Below are 22,393 nucleotides of genomic sequence, written 5' to 3' on the forward strand. Positions count from 1 at the left end.
GCCTAATCAACAAGCTATACTATAAATACTAAATAAACAACTATAGAAACAAGCCCAAATAAACAACTACATTTTAGAAACAAGCCCAAATAAATAACTACACTTTAGAAACAAGCCCAAATAAAAGCAACCCACAAAAACTGCCAATATTTACATACAAGCCACTTTACAGAAGAAAACAAGCCCAAAGTTGCGCTTGTAATGAAAAGACATGGCAACGCTGGTGCTGAGGAAAGCTGCTTCAAAAGACGGTCGCCTGTCACGACCGTCATGGATGAACTTCAACATAGTGTTTGAATTTTCTCCCTTTTTGGCCCGTACATCTACATAAACGTTCAAATTTCAGATATAAAGTGCTTACCCTATGACCACAAATGTTGCAATTATGTTTGGGCCCTCAAAAGTACCTATATCTTCCGTATTGTTCAATAAAAAGCATTTTAATCCGATTGGTGGTCATTTTTTTCGCATTTCCTTACATGCTTTCAACCACGTGACCCTATCGGTTGGGAGGTGTATTGCAGACTGATACATTTCAACTCGTGAGAAAATACCTACCAATCGGATTAAAAGGCTTTTTACTGAACAATACGGAAGATACGGGTACTTTTAAGGACCCGTACGTAATTGTTACATCCGTGGCCATAAGGTAGATACGTTTAAATTTGAAATTTTAACGTTTATGTAAATGTACAGATCATAAATATATAAAGTGCAAATATTATGTTGAAGATCATCCATGACAGGTCATATAATATGACCGTCACGTATCAGGGGCTAGTCGTGACGTGTTTCCGTCGACGTGGAAGTTTAACAGGAAGTGTTACGTGGAGGTAGCTGTAGGATTCTGTCCTGCTGCATCAACATACAGATCTCTCTAGTCTCTACGCGTCGTTTAACGATGATTAAAAAGTTCGACAAGAAGGACGAGGAGTCCGGTGAGACATCAGATTAATAATATAATAATGATAAGTGTTTATATCATCATGTGTTGATGTTTGGAGCTTAGAACAGAGTTAGCCTACATAGCTAACGCCAGCTAGCCTGCTAGTGCTCTGTTCAGTTGTTGACATTTATCATTATGTTCATTTAAACATGTTTTCATTCATTAAAGCGTCAGAATTGTGTGTGTTTTAGCTGCTTTAGTTTGATAAAGCCTAATGTTGACATGGTGGTTACTACAACTGTTAGTTTCTCAAGCTGTTGGCTTACTTTAGCTAACAAGAGCATTGCTTTCATGACGTGTGTTGATGCAGCGGATCATTGATTTTGATATAAAACAGATCAACGTGTGAAACCGGCCCTTTACTCTGTACTTGGTCTGCATTTTTCCCCTCTACACACCAAACCTCTTCTAAAATGTATTCTAATGCTTTTCAGTAAAAGTGAAAAGTATGTTACAATTTTAACTCAAGGGTGGACACGCTGCGTGTTTGAGTGGGGAAGCAAATCGTCATAGTTTGCTATAAACACAAGATATCTGTCTATAAACTCTTTGCCAGAGCTGTGTGAAATGTCTCTCTCTCTCTCTCTCTCTCTCTCTCTCTCTCTCTCTCTCTCTCTCTCCCCCCCCCCGCGTGTAATATTTACATCTGTGTGTCATGTTCTTTCTTGTCACTTTAACTAAAACTAATAGTTTTCAACTGGAACAGGCCGAGTAAGGAAATGTTTCAAGAATGCAAGTAGAAATTAATGTAAAAAATAACGGTAATTCAAATATGACCCATCATTTTATAATGGATCATTTACTTTTCAGGGCAAGTGGGCATGACCATATTTTGGTAGTAGTCATAATGACCCTCTTGGGCCACCATGCATTTAATCTGGGCTATGTCTCATAATGAGGGCAAGCAGCTCCGTTTATAGATAATTAAGAGTTAAGCCATTCAATGAGCTTGTAGATCTGCTATTTTTGAATAGCCGAAGTATAAAATAATGGTTATAGCTCAAATCTAAAAAGACGGATTGAATGGTTTCAGTGTTTTGAGTTATTTAAGCCTAAAGCGTATTTTTTCTTTTTTCCTCTGAACCAGGAAGTGGCTCGAACCCTTTCCAACACCTGGAGAAGAGCGCAGTGTTGCAGGAGGTAAAGTATAGCGATGTCACTGCATGTCATGGTGTTGTACGGGTGCACTCAGGGCTCAGTGGTGACAGAACGTACTCAGATTTAATGAGTACATGTACTTTACTTTTCCCACTTCTTACAGCAGTGGTTCTCAAACCTTTTCATGTCAAGGACCCTCAAATTGATCTATCTATTTAGCCGCAGACCCTCATCTGAAAATGTTTTGTGTCAGCAGGGACCCCCCAGAAGAGAAGATTTATTTTACAAAAAAAAAATTCAATATTTTTAAAAAATGTTCCAAAATAGTAGATGTACAAGCTCGCACGAAGTGACGTGCTGTGAGCTTGTACATCTGCTATTTTTGAATAGCCAACGTATAAATGGATAAAGTGCTTACAATTATACTGTGATGCTACATTAACTACTTTTGTTGGGGACCCCCTGGAACCTCCCCGTGGACCCCTGGGGGTCCCCAGACTCTACTTTGAGAACCAATGTCTTAAAGTGTCAGTTCCACTCAAAAAGAAGAATGAAAAGATGAATAGTTTTGTTTGTAGAATGCTAGAGTAGTTCTGATATCAATACCGGTATCAGAAAAGCTGCCGATATTCTTCCTGAAATGTTGTTATTGTTATTATTATTTTTACGAACTTGTAGCTACTACTATTTACGTTGGACCCGTGAGGGTCCATTTGGTTCCATTTGAACACTCAGACTTACAGACCTGTAAGGGTCCATTTGGAACCCCCTCAAGGAACCCTGAGGGTCCCTGGACCCCACTTTGAGAGCCACTGGTCCTAGATTATTTTTAAATTACACACTGATATCGGATTGGTACTCGGTGTCGACCTATACGAAGGTATCGGGGAAGGAAAAAATGGTATTGGTACATCTCTAGAATGAACTTTTCTCTCCTGGTGTCTACAGGCACGCATCTTCAACGAGACCCCCATCAACCCCAGAAGATGTCTTCACATCCTGACCAAGATCATATACCTCCTCAATCAGGTACGCACACACACACACACACACACACACACACACACACACACACACACACACACACACACACACACACACACACACACACACACACACACACACACACACACACAGTGGATCTCTGTTTTCACTTCACCAGAAAGCAGTGTCTCTTTTTTTAGAATGACATCGGTAAATTTAGTCGATTTTGAAAATATGTTAAAGTTCCATGTCGATTTGCTGATATACAAAACAATCACATCTTTTGATTAAATTATGATGAAAATAATGGGTAGTTGCAGCCCTACTTGACCATTGATTCATTTTTTTGTATCATCTTGTGTTTGAAGGGGGAACACTTTGGAACCACGGAGGCTACCGAGGCCTTCTTTGCGATGACCAGGCTGTTTCAGTCCAATGATGTAAGTCTGTTTATCCAACTGGCCCCCTTTTCAACCGAAAGAACTTTGGTTCTATAGAACCGGTTCTGTTCTAGATTCTTGGAACTCGCGGTGCTTTCTCTGGAAGTGGCCGCGAACCGGCTTGCGTTTCTAACCAGTTTAAAGCCAGAACCATTGTAATTAGGGGGCGGCACATACCTGAGTTGTTAGAGAGCCTGCTTGTGGTGCAGGAGGAGTCCCCAGTTTGCCCCAGGTTCGATTCCAGGCCTGACCAGCAATGTGTCCAAAATGGACCGGTCGAATGTCCATTTCACAGGGGAAATTCATCGTCAAAGTACAGATACATCGTACAGATTCCCTTTTCTTTTTTTAAATGATGATTTTTCGCTTGCTTTTGCCATTGTTCATATCGCATCTGCATGTTTTTATTTTATTGTCTCCGGCGAGAGAGTATGTTTTACCCTCCGTCCGTCCGTTCGTCCGTCTGTCCGTCTGTCTGTCCGTCCGTCTGTGGACAGCTAATCTCTGCCACCGTTGGCTTGATCGCAGCCAAACTGTGCACACACACTCCCTGGATGCCAATTCAGACCCTCTGCCCCAAAATGTTCACATGGGCTTGTTATAGCGCCACCAGGAGTCCGCTTTTGCTAAAACACATTTTATGACAGTACTCCTACAAAATGTGTCCAAACGTCACACAAATCGGTACACAGTATCTCTATAGTCATTAAACCAAACAACTTTTTCAGATTTCTCATATTCCATCTGGATTGGCTAAAAATGGCTTCCAAAGTTTGCAGGACTGCTCCGTTTTGAACAAAATGCCTCAAATCATGAACACAGCATGCAATTTCCGTGAAATTTTGCACGCACATTCTCACTAGGCCGAGGAAGAACTGGCACTTGAGCATTTTGAAATCAGCCTCATGGTGGCGCTACAACAGGCTGCTTTGTGTTTTCACCTATAACTGCACCGATCTGTGTAAAACTTTGTATGTGCACTCCCTAGAGGTCAAGGAAAAACCTTTGACCTGCATTTTTCACATCTGCCTTTTATAGCGCCACCAGGAGGCAGACTTATGTAAAACATATTTCTTTACATTACTTCTTCCGATTTTATCCAAATTTCACGCAAATCAGTACACATGATCTCTATAGTCATGTGATCAAGGCGGATCTGTTTAATTTTTCATATTCCATCCCGATTGGCTAAAATTCACATCTTAAGTTTGCAGGTGTGGCCCGTTTTCAACAAAATGCCGCAAATCATGAACGCAGCGTCCGATTGTGGTCAGACTTTGCACGCACATTCACACTATGTTGAGGAACAAATGCTACCCTTTTAATATTTGCCTGTTATAGCGCCACCAGCAGGTCTAATTTAGCAAAACACATTTTTTGAACAAAATGCCTCAAATCATGAATGCAGTGTCCGATTGCCGTGCAAGGCCTAAGAAGAAATGGCACCCTTTTCACATTGGCATATTATAGCGCCACCAGGAGGCCACAATAACCTACCTGACCTGGCGGAGACCTGTGCTCCGAGGAGCACTTTTTCTAGTTTATATTATGTTTTATCTTGCATCCTTCAGTCACATATCTGTAGTGAGGTCGTGCATCTTGTCGGAAACAAATGCAAGGTTTTCATTTTGTCTCTTCAGCAAACCCTGAGGAGGATGTGCTACCTGACCATCAAAGAGATGGCCAACATCTCAGAGGATGTGATCATTGTGACCAGCAGGTTGGTGTCAACATGTTTGATGATTGCTGTTTAAGGTGTTGTGGTACTCAAAGTGGGGTCCGGGGGCCCCCAGGGTTCATTGAGGGAGTTCCAGGGGGTTCCCAGCTAAATGATAGATGGTCTTAGGAACCAAATGGACCATTATGGGTCTGTAACTCAATTAGTTAATTTAACACAATTTTTTACAATATAAATTGGGGTCCCAGATATAATATAGAAATGCCATTAAATGGGGGTCCGTAGCCTAAAGCATGTCAAACTGGGGGTCTTTGAAATTAAAATGTTAATCACTGCTAGAGCCATAAAGATCTTCTCTTGTGGGGGTCCCTAGCATGTCTTTTCAAATGGGGGTCCGCGGGATAATATGTGTCAATTTGGGGGTCCTTGACATGAAAAGGTTTGAGAACCACTGTTGTAAGTGATTAAAACATTTAAAATCCTGTGTAGCCATAGCACCAAGTGCCGCGCTATGAGCTATTTTTTTTTAATCGTGAAAATGTGTCCAAATCTTGGAATATATATATTTTTAAAGCGAACATTTGTCAAATATTTTGTTCCAAAGACCCCCAAAAGCCAAGATTTGAGTTACAAATGTTTGCTTTAAAAAGTATGTATTCAAAGATTTGCCTTTTTCAAACATGGCAGATCTACAAGCTCATAGCGCGCGGCACTCGGTGCCGCGCGCTATGAGCTTGTAGATCTGCTATTTTTTTGTAAAGAAATCTTAAAATGACACAGATGCGTTCCCGGTTTTAATGGGTTAAAGTAGACAATTTTTAATGCATTATGAGTGAGTTCATATTTAAAAAAATAGCATATGTTTTTGTAAAGTCTGACCAAGGACATGACAGGCAAGGAGGACGTGTACAGAGGACCTGCCATCAGAGCCCTCTGCAGGATCACTGATGTAAGTACCGTCTGTTCACTGCAATTGTTGTTTACAACTTTAGTTACTTTGTACATTTTGATTATCATTACAAAACATACATTAACCACTTCAGCCCTATATACATTTTGTCCATTTGAAAATAGCCCATCTACAAGATTTTTAGACATTTTATACATTTGAAAACATGTGAAATGGGACATTTGGCGTAATGAGTACTTTCTACTTTTGGTACTTGAAGTACATTTTGATACTTGTGCTTTTACTTTTACTTAAGTAAAACATTTCAGTACTTTTTTTCCACCACTGCCAATCGGGATGGGATCTATCTTTAATAATTGAATATCTTTGCTCTGTTCCAGACCACCATGCTGCAGGCCATTGAGAGGTACATGAAGCAGGCCATCGTTGACAAGGTTCCCAGCGTGTCCAGTTCAGCCCTGGTGTCGTCACTGGTAAGAATACGTTGCTGTCGGGGGGCAGAAACCTCTCATCTCCATATTCTAACTTTTTGTGGGTTTCTTTCCGTAAAATGAACAGCCTACTTGATCATACTACAGTGTTTGACTGTACTCGTGCTGTTTTTACATTTCTGTCCAATAAAATATTCAATCAATCAATCAATTAATGGGAGTTGACCGTCTTCCTCGTTTTAAACTTGAAATGATTGGACGACGTGAACTGCATTGTGGATATTGAAGTCCTTTTTCTTCTTCTGTGTGTGTGCGTGCAGCATATGGTGAAGATGAGTTACGATGTGGTGAAACGCTGGGTCAACGAGGCCCAGGAGGCTGCTTCTAGTGATAACATCATGGTGCAGGTGGGTACGACACACACACACACACACACACACACACACACACACACACACACACACACACACTCCCCCTCCCCTCCCTCCCCAGGTCAGCTTGATCACATTGTAGTGAAGCAGTGAACCCTCCATCAAGGTGTTTTTTGTGGTCTCTCAGATTTGTCCGTTATTAATAAATGTTCTGCGTTTCTATTAAAGCAATAAGCTACTAGAGGTCACAGTTTACCGAGTATTTTATAATGGCTGAGAGGTGTAGGTAGACACAAGGCTTGCAGCCAGAGAATCCAGCACAGACGGTTTGTGAGGGATGGATATCGCTTGCAACTTAACTCTCTGCCTGCCAGAGTTTTTTCAGAACAGTCTGTAGCCTCTGCCAGGGTTGATTTTGGTACCTGTTCGCGTAGCCACAGATTTTTTTCCTCCAGTATGATTGATCCCCAGATGGTTTCTAATCACAGATGAGATTCAGGTGTGGTTTCACAAATGTCAACGAGGTCATTTTGACCTCGTTGACATGTGTTGTTTGATGTTTCAATATAGCTCAAAACCAGTAGTTTTAAACCAAAAAACAAAGTTAATTGTTTGTCCGTTTGAATTTTAACATTGAAGTGAATGGAGCAGCAAATCTTCGAACATTTTTAGCTCCTAATCTGTTCGTAATTCGACAAGGGTTGAAATTATAAAAAAATGCATGACGTATATATACGTCTTTGGCGGACAACAGCTGATAATTAAAAGACGTATATATACGTCATTGGCAGGCATAGAGTTAACTGATATCATTCCGTATCAGCACATTCGTGAAGTCCCATATGAGTTATTTTCTTGCTATGCAAAAATAAAACGTTGCTTTTTAAACGGTGTCTTCTTCATGCAGTACCACGCCTTGGGCCTGCTGTACCACCTGAGGAAGAACGACCGCCTGGCCGTGTCCAAGATGCTCAACAAGTTCACCAAGTCGGGCCTCAAGTCTCCGTTCGCCTACTGCATGCTGATCCGCATCGCCAGCAAACTGCTGGATGAGACAGAGGGCGGGTATGTAATCAATCCTACACTTTATCGCTTTATTGGACCCCCCAAATAATCATATTTGAACTGGGGACCCCCCAAATAATCATATTTGAACTGGGGACCCCCCAAATAATCGTATTTGAACTGGGGACCCCCACCCTGGCAAGCACTTGGAATTGTAAGAGTTGAGGCCTTACATTTTGTTTGACTCTGTTCCACAGTTAAATATTGTGAAAATAGCAGATCTACAAGCTCGTCGATTTTATAGTATAGTTTGTTGATGATTTTTGATGCAGTAATCCTCCTATAATTCTACAAACCTCTGTAGTGGTGAGCCCCAAATCTGTTCTGCCCGGTTCTCCTCAGTGGCTGGAGGAATTGATCTGAATTTTCACACTCACCATTCACCATGTGCACGGAACCAAACGGCAGCTGTTTATTAGCGTCTTTATGTAAAAGAATGTCGCCATGGTTACGGCTGCCCAGCTGTGGGATGGCCCCGCCAGCTATGGGATGAATGGCTCCCGGGTTGCCAGATCATGTGCGCATATCCCCCCACGGATATGGACTAGTGTTTAAAAAAAAAATGTTCTCCCTTTTTTGTTAGGTATTAAAACGGTCTTGTGAGGCACTGTAGTATGATCGTCGAGTAGGGCGTTCATTTTAAAGTTAAAAATATTGGAGATAAGAGCTTTCTACCCTGACAATAACGATATGACTGTGTGTGGGTATGTTTTACAGACATGACAGCCCTCTGTTTGACTTCATCGAGAGCTGTTTGAGGAACAAGAATGAGATGGTCGTGTATGAAGCAGCCTCTGCCATCGTCCACATGCCCAACTGTACAGCCAGGGAGCTGGCCCCGGCAGTCTCAGGTACATAAAACCACACTTTACACCGGGGGTCTTCAACCCCTGGGGTCCTCCAATTTAATTATATATTAAGTGTTTGTGTGATAGGATTTTTTTTTTACATTAACCTGGGTAGTCTTTGTTTAAGCCTGTCTGCGTTTCTTACTTCTCCTGCACATGACTAATTCTGCTGTTTCTGTGAATGTGTTTGTGTGCAGTTCTGCAGCTGTTCTGCAGCTCTCCTAAAGCTGCCCTGAGATACGCCGCAGTGAGGACCCTCAACAAGGTGCGTTCAGACCCTCCCTGTGACCGCTGCACAGCCTATGGTATCATTAACCCATTAAGACCTGAGGCCATTCTTAAAAATGTTTTCTAAATCCTAACAGTTTTTGGGAAAAAATCAAAAAAAATGTCACGATTTTTCAAAAATAGCAGATCTACAAGCTTGTAGCGCGGCACTCGGTGCCGCGCTATGAGGTTGTATATCTGCTATTTTTGAATAGCCAAAGAAATCTAAAGTGACACAGATGCGTTCCAGGTATTAATGGGTTAAGCAATATTACACGAGAGGGTCTGCGTTATGGTGATTATTGGCACAACAGTGATGCAGTTCCGCAAGCATCGCTGAAGTTGATGTTTGTAAAGAAAGAAATGCATATCCAATTACAAACCAAACGTAACTTCTTTCATTTCCTTTTTGAAGCTTGATTCATTGCCTATCCTTATTATATGTGGCGGGAGCCCATTCCAATGTGTTTTACTGCTCTATACATTACAGGTGGCCATGAAACACCCGTCCGCCGTGACGGCTTGCAACCTGGACCTGGAGAACCTGATCACGGACTCGAACCGCAGCATCGCCACGCTGGCCATCACCACTCTGCTGAAGACGGGCAGCGAGAGCAGCGTGGACCGTCTCATGAAGCAGATCTCCTCCTTCGTCTCCGAGATCTCCGACGAGTTCAAGGTCTGAATGTCTCTAAACGTTCATTTCGACGGTCCATTCTCTAGTTCATTGATTCTCAAAGTGGGGTCCGTGGGGGGGTTCCAGGGGGTCCCCAGCAAAATGTGTTGATATAGCATCACAATAATTTTAACCACTTTAACCTTTTATACTTTGGCTATTCAAAAATAGCAGATATTTCGACGGTCCATTCTCTAGTTCATTGATTCTCAAAGTGGGGTCCGTGGGGGGGTTCCAGGGGGTCCCCAGCAAAATGTGTTGATATAGCATCACAATAATTTTAACCACTTTAACCTTTTATACTTTGGCTATTCAAAAATAGCAGATATACAAGCTTATATATATATACAAGCTTGTATATCTGCTATTTTTGAAAACTCTTGAAAATTTGTGCAAACCTTTGAATATATTGTTTTTAAAGCGAACATTTGTAACTCAAATCTTTGCTTCTGGGGGTCCCTGGAAGAAAATATTTCGAGATGGGGGTCCGTGGCCAAATACATATCATTTTGGGGGTCCTTGGCACGAAAAAGTTTGAGAACCACTGCTCTAGTTATTGGCCGTTGAACATGGCACGCCTTGCCAAAAATGCAGAGGAAAACAAGGGAGCAGACATTTTCCCAATTTGAATAACAAGGAAGTGAATGGTGACGTGAGATTTAGCGATCACGTGATCTTCTGTTTCTCTGTGTGCCTGAGAGTGAAATGGTGGCTCATATGTTAGAGAAGAGCGCCATCAAGCGTAAACACTGAAAACACTTGTTTTGACGTGTTACACGTCATTGGCACTGTGGGCTCTGTGAAAAAATGTACGTGTTACTGTTAATGTCATTGGCACTGAATGAGTTAAGTTCTTGGTTTACCTGTGACCCTAGTTTACTGAGGCACTACACTGTCGCTCTGCATTTTTTGCATATTTTGTTCCCTGGACCCCCCGGAAGCAAAGATTTGAGTTACAAATGTCCGCTTTAAAAAATGTATGTTCAAAGGTTTGCACACATTTTCATGATTTTTCAAAACATTCATGACTGCATATGTGTCATTTTAAGATTTCTTTGGCTATTCAAAAATAGCAGATATACAAGCTCATAGCACAGCACGGAGTGCTATGAGCTTGTAGATCTGCTATTTAAAGGTTTTAACACATTGACTGCCTGAATTATTTTCACTGCCTATTGTTATTCATGCCAGAGATTTTTCAATGAAAAAAAAAGAAGTACTCAGGAGCCGAGATACAAAATTTTAAAGTTTTAAGTTAACAAGGAAGTGGATGAGAGTAAAGATCTTCGAAAATTCATATATCCTTGGTCTTTGGGTCAAAAAAAAAAGAAAGAAAAAAAAAGGAGTTGAGTCGTTCTAGGCAGTCAATGTGTTAAGTATAAAAGGTTAAAGTGGTTAAAATGATCGTGATGCTAGATTTATACATTTTGCTGGGAACCCCCTGGAACCCCCCCAAGGATCCCTGGGGGTCCCCGGACCCCACTTTGAGAACCAGTGGGCTTAAAGTGTGTGTGTGTTCCAGGTGGTGGTGGTCCAGGCCATCAGTGCTCTGTGCCAGAAGTATCCCAGGAAGCACAGTGTCATGATGAACTTCCTGTCCAACATGCTCAGAGACGACGTGAGTCCATCTTTTATACTTTTCTCCTGGATTAAAGTTCTCACCTGATAATTGATTGTTCCCGATGATAATAATCGCAAAGTAACTAACCAATAGTTGCAGCCCTAGTTCTTCCCCGCATTACGTGATGACATTTTCTGACTATATGGAAACGGATGTGGTAGTTGTTTTGAAATGATTTTACAGTGTAGATTGGTGTTCCAGTATAGTTAACCCATTGAGACCTGAAGCCGATTCTACATGTCTCCTAAATCTCAACAGTATTCTGAAAAACGTTTGTTTCTATATCAGTGGTGCTCAATCTTTTTCATGTCAAGGACCCCCAAAATTATATGTATTTGGCCGCGGACCCCCATCAAAATATCTTGTTCCAGGGACCCCCCAGAAGCAAAGATTTGAGTTAAAAATGTTCGCTTTAAAAATATATATATTCAGAAGATTTGCACACATTTTCATTATTTTTCAAAAATAGCAGATCTACAAGCTTGTAGCGCGGCACTCGGTGCCGCGCTATGAGCTTGTATATCTGCTATTTTTTAATAGCCCAAAGTGTAAAATAATGCTTTTTAGCTCAAATCTAAAAATGAGACCGTTCCAGGTCGTAATGGGTTAATACAATTTAAAAAAAGAAAAGAAAATCATCTGTGAGACCCCCTGTGCACTGTAAAAGCCTCAGTGTTTATTGGCCCCGAACTATCAATCATTTAGCCGATTGATACCTGTAACCCCCTCAAGGAGCCCTTGGGGGGTCCTCGTTGAGAACCAGTGGTTTATCCTTTGACACCCCCCCTCATTTCCCTGCAGGGTGGCTTTGAGTACAAGCGGGCCATCGTGGACTGCATCATCAGCATCATCGAGGAGAACCCGGAGAGCAAGGAGACGGGCCTGGCGCACCTGTGCGAGTTCATCGAGGACTGCGAGCACACGGTGCTGGCCACCAAGATCCTGCACCTGCTGGGCAAGGAGGGGCCCCGCACCCCCTCCCCCTCCAAGTACATCCGCTTCATCTTCAACAGGGTGGTGCTGGAGAGCGAGGCCGTCCGCGCCGGTGAGGAGACGGGGGAGTGTGTGTGTGTGTGTACTAGAGATGCGCGGATCGCGGTTTTAGCCACGGTTGCCGCAGTTAACCGCGGTTTGGGTGGATTCGGGTCAATCAAATATAATTATGAATTAATATCGGATAAACCGCGGGTGAAATATTGCGGTAAATAAATTAATGACATCTAATATAGCTATCCATAAAATAGCTAAATCTCTGCGTGCTTGTGTCTGTGTGAGTGTGTAGAGCAGCCTCTGTGTGATACGATCACAAAATGCATTGATTTAGCCTATGGAATCTCGGTGCGTCTTTTTTCTTTTTTTTAAACCGGTGCTGCGCTGAACAGCGCAGCAGAGCAGTGCGCTCTGTATGTTGGATGCCGCATCTATGTTGGATGCCTGTATGTTGGATGCCGCACGGAGTCTGTATGTTGAGCGCAGCAGACCAGTGCGCTCTGTATGTTCAGCGCAACACCGGTTTAAAAAAAAGAAAAGACGCACCGACATTCCATAGGCTAAATCAATGCATTTTGTGATCGCATCGCACGGCACAACTAAAACTAACAGGGAATACCAGAAAATAATAATATTTTGACATACGGGAAAAACGGTTGGTGCGGATATTTAAATTGGATAATATAATTATTGCGGTTGGATAACGGGCGGATAATTAATTTGTACATGCGGATTCGGGTGACGTGAGAGGCCATCCGCGCATCTCTAGTGTGTACGATAACAAAATGCCATCCTGTCTACAGCAGTGGTTCTCAAACTTTTTCATGTCAAGGACCCCCACATTGACACTTATTAGCCCACAGACCCCGATTTGAAGAGATATGCCAGGGACCCCCATGAGAGAAGATTTTTACGCCTCTAGCAGTGATTCTCAACCATTTTAATTTCAAGGACCCCCCCCCCAGTTTGACATGCATTAGTCTACGGACCCCCATTTAATGACATTTTCTATCTCTGGGACCCAGAGACATTTTATATTGTAAAATCAATGTTAAATTAACTCTGAGAGTGTACAAATGGAACGGGTCCATTTGGTTCCATTTGTTACACTCTCAGAGTTACAGACCCATTAGGGTCCATTTGGTTCCTAACTACCTATCATTTAGCTGGGGACCCCCTGGAACTCCCTCAAGGACCCCTTTGAGAACCAATTGTCTAGAGCAAGGGTTCCCAAACCTTTCAGGCCGCAACCCCCCAAAAATAATCATATTTGAACTGGGGACCCCCCCCCCCCCCACCCTGACATGCACTTGGAATTGTAGGCATTACATTTAGTTTGACTACAATATCACAACACCTGGCAGTGTGAGGCGCTGTGAGCTTATAGATCGGCTATTTTCACTATTTACGCAATATGTGACAATTTTGCCTATTTGGTATTAAAAAGGTCTGAAAGGTCATTAAATTGCAACTGTATAAATGTGCAGATACCCTGTATACACTTATACTGTATATTGGCTTGTTTATTGTTGAGTGAGTAAACAATGTTGCACATTAAGCTAATCATTTAGGGACCCCCAAAACAATTGACCCCCAGTTTGGGAAACACTGGTCTAGATCTCGTAGATCTGCTATTTTCTGTATTTAAAAAAATATATATATATGTTATCAAAATGTATTTTTCTAATCAATTAAATCTTGAATAGCAATGTATGTAGATACCTGTATATAAACATGAATTATTGTACATGTACGGTAAGTGTACACAGAGGATAGTTGCATATACATTCAGTGATGCACAGGCAATGAATACGTTGTGTACTATTTCTATGCATTTGATGTATTACTTCGTGTTTACCTTGTTCACTGTAAGTCGCTCTGGATTAAGAGCATCTGCTAAATGCCTACATTGTAAATTGTAATTGTAAATTGTCTCCTTGTCCAGCTGCGGTCAGCGCCTTGGCTAAGTTTGGAGCCCAGAATGACGACCTGCTGCCCAGCGTTCTGGTTCTCATGCAGAGGTACTTTTACATTGTGATACTCGATAGGAACAGAGGTGCTTAACATTGTGATACTCAATAGGAACATAAGTACAACCCGTGTGTGTGTGTGTGTGTGTGTTCGTAGGTGTATGATGGATAGTGATGATGAAGTGCGTGACAGAGCCACCTTCTACATGAACGTGCTGCAGCAGAAGCAGAAGGCCCTCAACGCCGCCTACATCTTCAACGGTATTAACGCCTCATGTATGCTCGGTTCGCACGGCCAAAACAGCAGACGCACACAAACTCAAACCGCGCTGCTTCCTCCACGTGGTTTGAGTTTGTGCATCGGCTATTTCGCCATCCTGCTCCGTAGAAGCATTTCAATGACATTGTTCAATATTACATTTTATTCAAGTGTCAAATCACAAGCTTTCTCAAGACACTTTTACATGTAGAGCAGAGACGCCACTTTGTCCACAGAAACGTCAGGCCAGACCCAGGCTCTAGGGTGGGAGGCCATCTGCCTCGACCGTGTCGGGCGGGAAAGAGAGAGGAGACAGGGAGATGGATGCAAGCAAAACAAGTAGTAGCACTAATGATAAATATAACCCGGCGATTTATTTATTATTATTTATAGTAGCTCTTCTTGCCCCCAATAACTCACATCTGGCCATCAAAGACCACAGGACCTTTTTTATTGTGTAAAAAAGGCATATTTAGCCACCGGGCAGAATGCCCCCGCCCACTGTAAAAAAATAGCGCGAAAATTGCTAAAACTACAGAAAGCTGTAAATGAAAAAAAAGATCATCTTTTATTTACTTTAATTACAAGCTAAAATATAAACCTTGGTTGTAAAAAAACAAAGTTGTCCTTTAATGTAATATACAGTATAGTGAAATACAATAGCAATCCACAGTCGTGCTCCATGGAGAGGCCCGGTCCGCAATCTCCCTCTTGATCTGCAGCTGGGGATCCAAAAAGAGACTATTACAACCTAAAGTTCTTGGTCTTTATTTTCTTTTTTTGCTGGATAGTGACATGTTAATGACTGTGTGTGTGTGTGTGTGTGTGTGTGTGTGTGTGTGTGTGTGTGTGTGTGTGTGTGTGTGTGTGTGTGTGTGTGTGTGTGTGTGTGTGTGTGTGTGTGTGTGTGTGTGTGTGTGTGTGTGTGTTGTTCAAAGGTCTGTCGGTGTCTATTCCTGGTCTTGAGAAGTCTCTCCACCAGTACACCCTGGAGCCCTCGGAAAAACCTTTTGACATGAAGACGGTGCCTCTAGCCACTATCACCTCTAGCAGCGAACAGAAGACGGGTATAAATCTCTTTTTTTCTTAATATTCAGCATTGTTGATTTCAGCTGATTTTTTTTACGTGGGATTAATTTGAACAGTTAAGGTACGTGACAGATTGTTTGTAATGATGGTTTGCAGAGATTGCTCCTGTTGCCACCAGCAAGCTTCCAGAGAAAATGGCTCCGTCACGCCAGGACATTTACCAGGGTGAGTGAAGTCTCATTTATTTATTTCACGTGCAGCGGTTGGCGACACTGCACATACTGTACTACAGACAACTGAGATTGAAGGACAGTTGAATTGGCCTATTGTCTACTCAGTTGTTTAGATGACTGGTGCCCAAACTGGGGGTCCCCAGATGATTGTGTGGGGGTCCCCAGATGATTGATCTTAACCCATTAAGACCTGCAACGCATCTGTGTCACTTTAGATTTCTTTGGCTATTCAAAAATAGCAGATATACAAGCTCATAGCGCGGCACCGAGTGCCGCGCTATGAGCTTGTAGATCTGCTATTTTTGAAAAATCTTAAACATTTTTTTAAGATTTTTTTTCAAAAAACTGTTAGGATTTAGAAAACATTTTTAAGAATCGCCGCAGGTCTTAATGGGTTAATGTGCGACATTGTTTTCTCACTCAACAGTAAACAAACCACCATACAGTATCGTCAAATATTGCGTAAATAAGAGGCAAATAGGCGTTCGGGTGGCACAGTGGTAAAGTCACTGCCTACCACCACGGAGGTTGTGGGTTCGAATCCACCGTGGTTCATCCGGCTTTGTCGAGCGTCTACACGAACACAATTGGCCCGTGTTCGGGGGGAGGGAAGCCAGCCGGGGAGGGAGGGTGATATCGGTCAGTGCACGTACTCCTACGGGCTGGGTCGGCACCTGTCAGCGGGGAGTGTTGGGCGGGAGGAGTAGGACGAAGGCCCTACGTCCTGCTGGTGGGGGCTCCTCAATGGCAGGTGAGTCAGTAGGATCCGACAGCAGTGACGACACAGAAACGTGTGCGGGGAGGAATCAATTGGCATAACGACTAAATTGGGGAGAAAAGGGGGTAAAAAATAATTGGCTACTCTAAATGTAGAAAAAAAGTCAAACTTAAACGATCTACAAGCTCACAACGTGTTGTGTAGCTTATAGATTTACACTAATTAATGTTGTCTTTTTTAGTATAAAGTTATCATGTAAGTTCATGTCTTTGTATATTTAGGTTATTCATCATATCTGTCCTGTGCAACTTCAAAGCCTAAAAGACCAAACAGATTTTATTTTTTTTTACGACAAAAACACGATTAAATAGTTGACAATGGTCATGTAAAATGTCCTAATCGTGACAGCCCTCACCGCTGTGTTTTGCAGAACAACTGTCAGCCATCCCAGAGTTCCAGGCTCTGGGTCCTCTCTTCAAGTCCTCTGAACCCGTCCAGCTGACGGAGGCTGAGACGGAGTACGTGGTGCGCTGCATCAAACACACCTTCTCCACACACATGGTGTTCCAGTTCGACTGCACCAACACGCTCAACGACCAGCTGCTACAGAAGGTACGTCCGTCTATCTGTCTGTCTGTCTGCCTGCCTCCTGTCTGTCTGCCTGTCTGTCTGCCTGTCTGTCTGTCTGTCTGCTGGCCCACAGGAGGAACATCAGCACTGGTTGTCAAAACAGAAATCAAATCAAATCCAGCTTTATTTATAGAGCTGCTTAGAGCACATTTAACCCATTAAGACCTGAGGCCGATTCTACAAAATGTCTTTTAAATCTCAATAGTTTGTAAAAAAAAAAAATGATGTTGCTATATCAGTGGTTCTCAAACTTAATGTAGTTGGCCGTGGACCTCATCTCAAAATATGTTGTTCCAGGGACCCCCAGAAACAAATATTTGATTTAAAAATGTATATATATTAACATTTTTCAAACAAAATAGCAGATCTACAAGCTTGTAGCGCGGCACTCGGTGCCGCGCTATGAGCTTGTAGATCTGCTATTTTTCAATAGCCCAAATAAATCAAAAAATGACACGGATGCGTTCCCGGTCTTAATCAAAAATGAGTTGAGTCTAATCTGTTAGTCTGTGTGTGTGTGTGTGTGTGTGTGTGTGTGTGTGTGTGTGTGTGTGTGTGTGTGTGCGCGCCCGTCAGGTGTTAGTGCAAATGGAGCCTTCGGAGTCTTACGAGGTGCTCCAGGTCATCCCCGCCGCCAACCTCCCCTACAGTCAGCCCGGGTCCTGCTACAACCTGGTCCGACTGCCTGAAGACGACCCCACCGCTGGTATGTTTTCTCAGGGATTAATCACACTGTTCTCAGTCGCCACCACTGATTTCAGCCATGCGCTTGCTAGGGCTGTCACCATTACAAATTTAAGTTGACGATTCGTTGTCACGCAAATAATTGATTGATAAACTATTTAATTGGCATTGAACATTGGAACATACTGTATGAATAAAACAATTCTGTTTGCCTTTTAGGCCTCGTAACCAAAAATTGCACAGGGCAGATATGACATATAAATTAAACATACAAAAAAATTATTGACATTTAATCATTTTATACATGTAAAAATTGCAGAAATAGCTGATCTACAAACTTACAACGGGTCACAAAGTGACATGTTGTAAGCTTGTAGATCAGCTATTTCTGCTTTTTTTTCATATTTGAAAACATGACGATTATGCAAAAATAATTGCGATTATCTCAAAAAATAGCGATTAGACGATTATGTAATCATAGTGTCAGGCCTAGAGCTTGCTCTTTTTCTCTGATAAACTTCATCAACTTCTGTTGTTGTTTTCCCCCACATTGTGTTCCAGTGTCGTGTACGTTCAGCTGTACGCTGAAATACCTGGTGAGAGACTGTGATCCCAACACCGGAGAGCCAGACGACGACGGTTATGACGACGAATATGTGGTACGCATGGATTAAAGTTCTCAGTCGCCAAGACTGATTTCAGTCATTTGGACTCCATGGAAGCCAGCATGTCTTCTATGGAAGCATGTTGCGCAACAAAAATAGCCGATCTACAAGCTCTCAATGCGTCTGCGACGCATTGAGAGCTTGTAGAAAGGCTATTTTCGGTTATTTCAAGATTCGAAGTGGTCAAACTAACAATATGTTCAGAAGCATGCTCCATAATATCTTCATCGTCTCAGATATTTCATATAAAAGCAAAGGTTAAAGCCTGAATCTGTGATTTCTTCACATGGTCGGCAGTGTGGGGGATCCTTTCACACTGTTTCACAAATCGCGCATTGGGACATTTTCAGTCGTGAGATTTAATTTAGCTTTAATCCATGGGTACGTGGCTGGAGTCTGAACTTTGACCTGCCTAGTTACACCTGTGGGCATTCTGCTTTGACCAATATTCATTTTATTTCTGTTTGTTCATTCCTCCCATTTCTTCTCCAACTCTCCTTTCCTCCATCTCTACTCACCTCCAACTCCCCTCTCCTCTCTCCTCCTAGCTGGAGGACTTGGAGGTGACGGTAGCGGACCACATCCAGAAGGTGCTGAAGCCTAACTTCGGCGCGGCCTGGGACGAGGTGGGAGAGGAGTATGAGAAGGAGGAGACCTTCGCTCTGGCGTCCGTACGGACACTGGACGGTAAATGAACAAAAATATTCACTCTGGATTCATATCGGTCTGATCTGAACGTTTCAACCCAACAGAAATGACAAGGAAAATCTTGTCGTTCGGCTGTTTCTTCGCTATTTGTCGTATGAAGAAGTACATCGTTACTTTTCAGGATTCAAATTCTAAAATAGTAAAAGTAGCGGATCGACAGCCGCGTTTCGAGCTTGTAGATCTCCTACTTTTGATGCTTTCTTGTGACAGTGTAGTATGATCAAGTAGGGCGTTAATTTTCAGAACAACACAGAAATATGGAGATAAGAGGTTTCTTCCCTGACAGTAACGATGTAGACCTTAAGTGTCTGTCTGTTTGTTTGTTGGTTCTTTTTTTAACAAACAGGCCCTGAACATAATTGATGTCATTGCTGTCGGGTGGAAACCTTGTATGTCCAAAACTGTTTCTATTGAGGAAATGGTAAAAAGTACCTGTGTTCCAATGGATCCAATGTAGTTATTGTTACAGTTTCAGGTAGGAGAGACACAGAGTCTCCTTTTGTGTCTCCTACCGGAACCGCTGGTCATCAAATTATTGGCTTGGGACAAAAACAAAAAAATATCCATGAATTCAAGTCTCCATGGGGTGGTAATATTTTTTGGGTGAACTATCCCTTTATACCGTAGCACTTGTCCTAGCCTTGACAACCTTGCAGGCTTATGCAAAGGCTGGAATGTAATTTGGATAGCATGTCATGTAGACAGATGCCAGGTTAATTTGTTGACCTGGCATCCTATAGTATATATAGTTTTAATGTACAGATTACACATGTTTTGATATTATACTGTTTAGACCAATGATAGGTTCTGGGTTAACCTATGATCCTAGATTACCATTTCTATGCATTTGATGTATCAACTTGTGTTTACCTCGCTTACTGTAAATCGCTCTGGATTAACCCATTGAGACCTGAAGCCGATTCTACATGTCTCCTAAAGCTCAACAGTTTTCTGAAAAACGTATGTTTCTATATCAGTGGTGCTCCATCTTTTTCATGTCAAGGACCCCCAAAATTACATGTATTTTGCCGAGGACCCCCATCAAAATATTTTGTTCCAGGGACCCCCAGAAGCAAAGATTTGAGTTAAAAATGTTCGCTTTAAAATATATATATATTCAAAGATTTGCACACATTTTCACGAATTTTCAAAAATAGCCCAAAGTGTAAAATAATGCTTTTTAGCTCAAATCTAAAAATGACACAGTTCCAGGTCTTAATGGGTTAAGAGTGTCTGCTAAATGCCTACATTGTAGTTGGGGTTCTTACTGTGGTGCTGACTGTGGCTGTTGTTGTGTTCATCTACACTTGGTGCTGACTGTGGCTGTTGTTGTTACTGTGTTCGTCTACAGAGGCCGTGGGGAACATCGTCAGCTTCCTGGGCATGCAGCCGTGTGAGAGATCAGACAAAGTTCCAGAGAACAAGAACTCTCATGTCCTGTTTCTGGCTGGTAGGTGTTTGCATGGATTAAAGTTCTCAGTCTACCACGACATGATTTCAGTCATTTGGATTCCATAGAATCACCAGCATGTCTTCTATGAAAGCATGTTGCGATCTACCAGCTCTCAATCCATAAAACATTTGATTTCGGTTTTCAAATATCGTTTGAATGGGCTTTCTATATGTGGAACCACAAAATGGCCGCTCTATATGTACAAAAGAGATGGTGAAAATTACATTTACCTCTCGTGATGGGTGTTTAATTTATTTTTCCAGGCCATTTTTGAAAGCAACCACATATGTATGTATACAACGTACTGCAACTTTTTCCTTAGCCGTTTGTGTGACATCCTCTACCTATCATCTCCAGGTGTGTTCCGGGGAGGCCACGACGTCCTGGTTCGAGCCCGTCTGGCGCTGGCCGACGGCGTCACCATGCAGGTGACGGTGCGGAGCGGGGACGAGACGGCCGTGGAGGTCATCCTGGCCTCCGTGGGCTGAGAGGTCGAGAGGTCATCCTCCTGTGGGCTGAGGGGGGGTCTAGGGATGGGACGGTATGGATATTTACACGTCACAATTATTGTGGCGAAAATAATTGCCATCAACGATATTATCACGATAATTAAAATATACTTAAAACTCAAAATGCCACTGTTGTCAACCACTTGAACCCCCAGCATCCCTATTCTGGGGGTGAACGTTTGCCAACATTTGCCGATCCACAAGCTCACAACGCGTTGCAACGCGTTGTGAGCTTGTAGATCGGCTATTTTTGGCGAATCGATTTGTGTGTAGAGTGAAATAAGAGCGTACCAAATGAGCTCAATAAAAGCTAATTCATCCCGGCGTATGACGGAGGACAATTCCACTATAGATTAAAATCTCTGCAATACGATTATTGTGCGCGTTTTTTTTTATCCCGATAATAGTTATCGTGCCATCCTTACCGTGGGCTGGGAGGTCATCACCCCCGTCCCCCCCAACGTCCTGTTTGTTCTAACCATCTATCTGTCTTATGTTATGTTCTGTTAACATGAATCTTAAAATAATATGCCGTTGTGATTTATCTTTTTACACCTTTAAGAAATATACTGAAAAGAATATTCAAAACATTTTCATTGTTTTTCTGTTTAAACATCAAACACTTGTAAGATTGAATGACTTCAGGTCATCCAGTTCCTGGTTCCTTTTCTGTACAAAGATGTTGTTGTTGAAGTAATAAAGTCTGACCATGGACCAAGTCTACGTGTTTCAGTTGTGGCGTTCTCATTTTAATTGACAGGGAATGTTTTATTATTATAATTATTATTATATTATTAACGGTGGGATAAGTGATCTTCTTTGGTTAGAATAAATGGTAAATGGTAAAATGGTTAGAATAACTGGTAAAATGGTAAATAATAATAAGAATAAATGTTAAAGGAGTATTTCACCCAAAATATTTTATTTACTTACTTTCTATCAATTACACACTCCATGAAGCCTTGAATTCATGGAGATTTTTTTTGTTTTTCTCAAATTCCTGAGCTAATAATTCGATGTCTGGGTGGCTGGTCAGTAAAACACTCTTTGAGTCATCTACCAGAAAGACTGCCGGTCAACCCCACGTCATCAATTATTGGCCTAGCAATGATAGAAAATATTTTTTGTGGGTGAACTACTCCTTTGCATTGTTACGGGGCCAGGCTTCCAGCATGGACCCGTTTTGTTATTGGCATTTCTTCTTCTTCTT

General features: G+C 42.1%; 1 protein-coding gene across 1 annotated transcript; it reads left to right on the forward strand.

The window, feature by feature from the left end:
• Positions 1–814: 814 nt before the first annotated feature.
• copg2 (COPI coat complex subunit gamma 2) lies at positions 815–21,910 on the forward strand. Its single transcript, XM_084049881.1, has 24 exons — positions 815–938; positions 2,034–2,086; positions 2,993–3,073; positions 3,397–3,468; positions 5,109–5,188; positions 6,020–6,095; positions 6,437–6,529; positions 6,808–6,894; positions 7,766–7,923; positions 8,641–8,774; positions 8,969–9,036; positions 9,529–9,717; positions 11,237–11,332; positions 12,137–12,380; positions 14,271–14,346; positions 14,453–14,556; positions 15,493–15,621; positions 15,740–15,808; positions 16,965–17,146; positions 17,741–17,870; positions 18,410–18,507; positions 19,062–19,200; positions 20,573–20,671; positions 21,032–21,910. Exons 1-24 carry the CDS (start codon positions 902–904, stop codon positions 21,160–21,162), a joined length of 2,625 nt encoding a protein of 874 aa, XP_083906007.1. The 5' UTR covers positions 815–901; the 3' UTR covers positions 21,163–21,910.
• The last annotated feature ends 483 nt before the right edge of the window (positions 21,911–22,393 follow it).

This window comes from Gymnoscopelus microlampas (assembly GCF_963454915.1).
Source record: "Gymnoscopelus microlampas genome assembly, chromosome: 23".
In the NCBI taxonomy this organism is placed as follows: Eukaryota; Metazoa; Chordata; class Actinopteri; order Myctophiformes; family Myctophidae; genus Gymnoscopelus; species Gymnoscopelus microlampas.